The following is a 6090-nucleotide window of genomic DNA, read 5'->3' as shown; positions in this document are numbered from 1 at the left end:
AAGTATTCAATATTTAAAGAATAATTTGTTTAAGTACAGTTAACTTAATACTAATAGAAAAAACTCAATTGTTTAAGTGGTGCTAATATTACAAAACTCATTTTTTTGCATATTGTTTAATTAAAAGCGTCTTTTAATTAAATGTATTATTATTACTAAAACTTAATATGTCAAGGCAAACACACTCAAAACCAAAGAACACTAAAGTGTTTTTTTTTTTTACTTTATTTATAACAAAACAAGACTTTTGTTTTCCTTTGAACAGTATTACAATTTTTACACATGGCGCTTCTAAGAAAACATTTCTTTCAGAAACATTATTTCAATATTTCAGTTATTCCAAGACACTTTTTGACAAGAACTTATTTGTGGTCTCTGAGGTAGTTTTTTTTTCACAGTAAGTGAAACAAGTGCACAATTGAACTTCATATAAAACATTTTCTTTAAAACAATCCTTTTAAACAGATAAAACTGTGTATCACAAGTAAAGAACTTTGGTGTGACACTCTGGGTAACAAGTTGTAACAGTAAAACTTATTTCCACAAATATTTTAACTTGGAAAAATAAAAACTATGGAATAAGGAATGGCCCCAGCGAGACAATGAAATTAAAGGAATAGGTCACTGATTTTACATAAGATATGTTCTTACCTTAGCTTTGACGAGTTGATGTGTACCAGTTTTGTCTTTGTGCGTGCCCTCAGTCATGCAAATGGAGCAAAGCCTCAAAGTGACACTCTTCCAAGTTTAGTTTAACTAAATTTAATGTGTGGATTTTCTAAGCCGATAAGAAGGGGTACTATATTACAAGGTGTAATAACACTGTAGGAGCACTTCTTCATCCCCCCAGTAACTCAGTCTATGCTTCAGAGTGCACTAGGGTTACTGGTATGCATCAACTCTTCAAAGCTAAGGTAAGAACATATCTCAGTATCTCACATTGAAAGCTCATTTTTTAGCCTTTGGAGTTTTGGAGGAGGATCGTTTCGTCCCAGATTCAGCATAATCTGCTGGATAAACAGGAAGGTATTCTTCATGCACTTTGGGTACTCCAAGTGGAGTGCATAAGTCAGTCCGAACAGGAGACACATTGCCAAAGGAAGACTGCAGATGGAATCCATAACCACATTGCCCTCTAGAAGGATCCCCAGTTGGGAGGGGTTCAGTTCTTGCTCTGGACTTCCGTTTTCACCATTGAAGATGATTCCTATTGGGATTTCAAGGTCACCATCAGCAGCATTCTACAGAGGGGGGAAAAACAGTGAGTTAACCTGTTGGTGGAGAGTAACACAAGTATAAAAGGTCAAAGTATTGTATTTCTATAAATGCTGTTTATTATTTAAGTACAAGTTAATTGTAAAAAAAAAAAAAAAAACGGAAAATCTGGGGAATCTGTAAGGCTTATTGTCATTATACAACTGTATAATGAAGTTTGTCCTCTGCATTTTACATTTGAAATAAAGATGATGAGCTTCATCTAACACCGTCCATTGGTTCACTCTTCTACTCTGGTCCACTTGTAAAGGTACCCACAGACAAATAAACAAAAACCAAGGCACTCTGTCTGTTATGAAAAAGTTACAAGCCTTTATTTTATCATGGCCTTCAATTAAAAAAATTACCCAATGCATTTCAGCCAAGGTGGCTTTTATCAGAGTGCAGAAACAAAATGTTTTGTTATCTGTGGGTACCTTTACAATTTTACATTTACCAAATGGACCATCCTGTGTAATATTTTCTCACATTTAACTGCATGTTTTGATGACATTTTCAGCACTATTTTTTACTTTGTTTTGGACAATGATTTTGCCCAATTTGTGGAATATCCAAATTTAGCTCTATTCCTCTGCTTAATCTAATGTTTCAACATTTCTAGAAATTATGCATACATTTAATTTACATTTAATTTCAGACAAAAAAACAACAACTAAATTTTGCATGAAATATAAACTGTGTCCAAACATTCTGGATTAAAATATTGTGTGACCTATTTGGGCCAAAAGCAAAGCAAACACTTCAAAGCTGATCTTAAAGTAATTTAAGTTGCAATTTCTATCCCTCCATGTCCAAATCACTACTATATGAGGTGGTTTCCCTGCTCAACCCTCTACACTCAGTATAGAGGTACTGTACATGGTACTAAAATGAAGGAAGGCTCATTTTTCTTAACAGCAGATCCCAATGTACTCTGTCTACAGTATGATTGTTGTTGTTTTGTCTGTTTCTTTATTATTTATGCGCTGTGTACATGAAAAATTATTTCATTTTGGGAACAATAATATCTATAGTCTGTGGACAGCTTTATTACCCATCAACATTTTAAAAACCATGTGAAGGACTCTGACTACATTGTATGTTTTACAGGATTTGTAAAAACTGTTAAAAGGTCTCTCTTGCAAATGCGACTCAGAGTCTCAAGAGACATACCTGTGTAAATCAACAATAAAAATAATAAAATAAATAAATCTAGACCCATGTGTGTATGTTTTTGGAATATGGTAAATTAATAAACCAGTATATCAAAAGAAAAGGTAAAATTACAATATTCCTATATACTTACTTTTTGACTCGTTAAGAACTTGGAGGCATTGTCCCCAAGAATAATTGGAAGTCCCCTCAAGGCGTAACATCTGTTGACAGTGGGCTCCATGCTCTGCAACATGTTAAAACAGACACATTTACCACTCTAACTCATGAGATGAGACATGCTGTACAAATAAAAGAATAAAATATGATGCCAACTCACCTGCTTTTGCTTCCGAAGGTCTGCCAGTTCTTGGCCCACACGTCCTGTCTTTCTCGTGAAGACCTCTTCTAAGCCAGGATACAGACCATCCAGAGCAGAAAAGAATTCTCCTATGAGGCTTTTTCCAGTAATTCTGGTGAATTCCAAGTTGACCTTTAAAACAAGCCCAGTTATTATTTTCAAAAATACTAAAACTAGATGAAAAACATAAAATAAAATCACAAACCTGGCTTTCAGTAAAAAGCGCTGGCCACCGCTGAACCATCTGCCTGATGTCAGGCTTATCCTTCACTACTTCTGCTCTTCTTAAGGCAAAAGTGGTGTTCATGGCATGTTTTATGATGGAAACATCCGGAGATTTTTTCTTCATTTCATCAACCATGGCTTCTCGGGAAGTTTGAAGACTAGCGCTATCCATTCCCTGTGGGAAGTCTGGGAGGTAGTTTACTTCTCCTTTTCGTGGTTTCTTTATGTTTTTGTGTGGAGGTTCACCATCAGAATTGCATTTTCCACGTTTGCCAGCATTTACAGTTACATCTGGGTGTCCCAGCTTGCGCATATCATTTCTGTAGTTGCCCATTTTAAATTTAAGGCTGTTCTTCCAACCTTGATAGCCAGATGATGAGCCTCGTTCTTTGAGGCATGGATGTTCCGCTACTAAGGCCTTTGCTACATCATCAATGTCCTCGTCTTCTGGGTAGGCTCTCTCTCTCTCTCTCTGCGTGTCTCTGTCTCTCTCGCTCTCTTTCTAATAACTTCATTATTAACTGCATTAGTCTGCTATCAACGGCTCAAGCCTCCATCGCCAGCTTTAAAATGACGTTTTGGAACTCGCAAAAGAGTCGTTGGATGAGATGCGGAAGAAATAATCCTACTCACAATAGCGATTTAAGTAGAAAAACCGGACGAATCCCTTGAAATATATCATCTGATCGATGTCTTGATGTGTGGCAACCGTAGTATAAGCGGAATAATTGACTCCGGGCCGTTGATTATTAGAAAAATAATGCACACCCGAGGTGTAACGGCCACGACGCGAATCACCACCTCGGGTGTGCATTATTTTTCTAATAATCAACGGCCCGTCGTCAATTATTCCTTACATAATAAATACTTTTCACTACTTTGCGGATTTCACTTATTGCGGGTTGTTTTTGGGACGTAACGCGGTAAACGAGGGTTCACTGTAGATTGAATTAGCGTGCACATTTGCGTAATGTAACATGCAACTATTTTTGCTTAACGTTGAAATACAAAGATTTAACTCACCAGTTTGCGTGAAGGTTTGAGGAAAAGTACTCCCTATCGACTGAAGACTGAAACAAACATGTCCAAGCCCTGGCAAAACCACCAAAAACGACTTGTCTTCATTTCTTCTGACAAACAAGTCCAGAAGTCTCTTCGGTTCCAGCGGGAAAAATATGGGAGGGGCAACAAAAACTTAAAAATAGTGAAAGTACTTTCAACTAAACATAATCAGTAAACATCAAATTTACTTTTATTATTTGATTGTTGAGTTTAAAACTTATTCTCTTATAAAAATTGAACTTAAACTATTTATTAGAATAAACTTAAAATAGAAAGAACCATGTTAAATGTATTCATTTTAGTGCATCACATGCAAAACAATATAGGTTAAGTGCAAAAAGCTTCAACCAATGAGTTCTGTCTGACACAGTAATATGATTTTAGTTTTACAGAGAAAATTAATTACCATCAGTGATTATAGCTAAACCATTTGAATGCAAATAACTTTTGGGATTACAGTGCAGGGAATCATTAGGCTAACCCACTTCTGCCAATAACAACCAATAAGATGAGAGAAGTCTGTACTTAACCATGTTGAAATTGTATTAATACCCATCACTCCTGTGAGCCAGCACACCAGATGAGACACCCCTCCCCAGCGAGCAATGGCGTGTGACAACTTCGACCCTCCCGACACCTCCTGAAGCAGCCGGGACTGTCCTGGCTGCCTCTGACAGATGAACATACTTTTGGACTGCTGCTGAACAACGCTGAAACCAACCCTCAGTGGATCACATTCTGGTCTCCACCGATACCATCAACAACTTTTGGGCTGCGACTTGACAACTCACCAGAGCCTTTTGACCTGCGACTTTACACCCTATCTGAGCTTCAGCAGGGTGCATCACGTGGTCCATATGGCGACCCGTGCCTGTCACCGGCACCTTTTTCGAGACCAACATGGGCGCAATGGCTGGCATCAGCAGTTGAGGCAGCTGCTGTGACCCAGCATGTATTCTTGGGTACATCACAGCACTCGTCACCGAAGATGGAGGAGGTCCGCGGACGTTTTGCGGCATTGTCATTATCTGAAGATGTTGTGGATGGGAGCATCACCGACTTGGCCATGAAAATAATCAAAGGGGCCCTGGCCTGTATTCTGGATCGAGGAATCGAGGAGGACATACAGGAGACCTGTGTTGGGTGCTCTGTGAATCACCTAAGCCAGCATTGGCACACGTGCCTGTATGACCCAGAACCATTTTACTTCTTTAACTATTTTGAAAAGTTGATCAAAAAGCTCCTCTCCTGGAGCCAACACCTTATCGTGGTGGAGGGGTTTGCATGTTCCAATGATCCCAGGAACTATGTTGCCCCGGGCTTTATGCCCCTGGTAGGGTCACCCAAGGCAAACAGGTCCTGGGTGAGGAACCAGACGAAGTATGACTCACAAAACCCCTAATGACGGACAACATTTTGAATTCACGGTTTCCCTGGAGCCAGGCCTGGTTGTGGGGCTCGATGGCGAGTGCCTGGTGGCCAGGCCTACACCCATGGGGCCTGGTTGGGCACAGCCCGAACAAGGCACGTGGGTTCCCCCTCCAATAGGCTCACCACCTATAGGAGAGGCCATAGGGGTCGGGTGCAATGTGAGTTGGGCAGCGGCCAAAGGGGGGGACCTTCGTGTTCCGATCCTCGGCTGAAGAAGCTAGCTCTAGGGACATGGAATGTCACCTCTCTGATGGGGAAGGAGCCTGAACTGGTGCGCGAAGTTGTGATGTTCCGGCTAGATATAGTCGGGCTCACCTCGACACACAGCTTGGGCTCTGGAGCCAGTCTCCTTGAGGGGGGGTTGGACCCTTTTCCACTCTGGAGTTGCCCGCGGGGAGAGGCGCCGAGCGGGGGTGGGCAAACTTATTGCCCCCTGGCTGGGTGCCTGTACATTGGGGTTTACCGCAGTGGACGAGAGGGTAGCCTCCCTTCGCCTTCGGGTGGGGGGACGGGTCCTGACTGTTGTTTGCGCTTATGCGCCAAACAGCAGTTCAGAATACCCACCCTTTTTGGATTCCTTGGAAAGGGTGTTGGAGAGCGCTCCT

At 40.7% G+C, this 6090-nt stretch overlaps 1 protein-coding gene across 5 annotated transcripts; it reads right to left on the bottom strand.

The window, feature by feature from the left end:
• Positions 1-207: 207 nt before the first annotated feature.
• Positions 208-4513, bottom strand: LOC125718976 (uncharacterized). 5 transcript variants are annotated; one of them, XM_048993336.1, is made up of 6 exons: positions 4016-4513; positions 2973-3167; positions 2747-2899; positions 2561-2653; positions 940-1241; positions 208-651 (listed from the first exon to the last, which is right to left on the bottom strand). In XM_048993336.1, exons 2-6 carry the CDS (start codon positions 3162-3164, stop codon positions 648-650), a joined length of 744 nt encoding a protein of 247 aa, XP_048849293.1. In that variant the 5' UTR covers positions 3165-3167; positions 4016-4513; the 3' UTR covers positions 208-647. The 5 variants fall into 5 exon arrangements, 2 of the variants coding, with proteins under 2 accessions (XP_048849293.1, XP_048849292.1); XR_007384992.1 differs by having other exon boundaries at positions 208-1241; positions 2747-2879; XM_048993335.1 differs by having other exon boundaries at positions 208-1241.
• Between the last annotated feature and the right edge of the window lie 1577 nt (positions 4514-6090).

Source organism: Brienomyrus brachyistius, chromosome 23, assembly GCF_023856365.1.
Source record: "Brienomyrus brachyistius isolate T26 chromosome 23, BBRACH_0.4, whole genome shotgun sequence".
NCBI classification, from domain to species: Eukaryota; Metazoa; Chordata; class Actinopteri; order Osteoglossiformes; family Mormyridae; genus Brienomyrus; species Brienomyrus brachyistius.
Note: the sequence above shows the minus strand (reverse complement) of the source record. Positions and strands in the feature narration are given on the sequence as shown.

Bases quoted from the DNA above. Each gene is read 5' to 3' on its own strand.
- LOC125718976 (XM_048993335.1), bottom strand. From the start codon at position 3,164: ATGGATAGCGCTAGTCTTCAAACTTCCCGAGAAGCCATGGTTGATGAA. The intron at 2,900-2,972 runs GTTTGTGATTTT...CTTGTTTTAAAG, and splicing joins CGCTTTTTACTGAAAGCCAG to GTCAACTTGGAATTCACCAG. The intron at 1,242-2,560 runs GTAAGTATATAG...CCCCCTCTGTAG, and splicing joins AGTTCTTAACGAGTCAAAAA to AATGCTGCTGATGGTGACCT.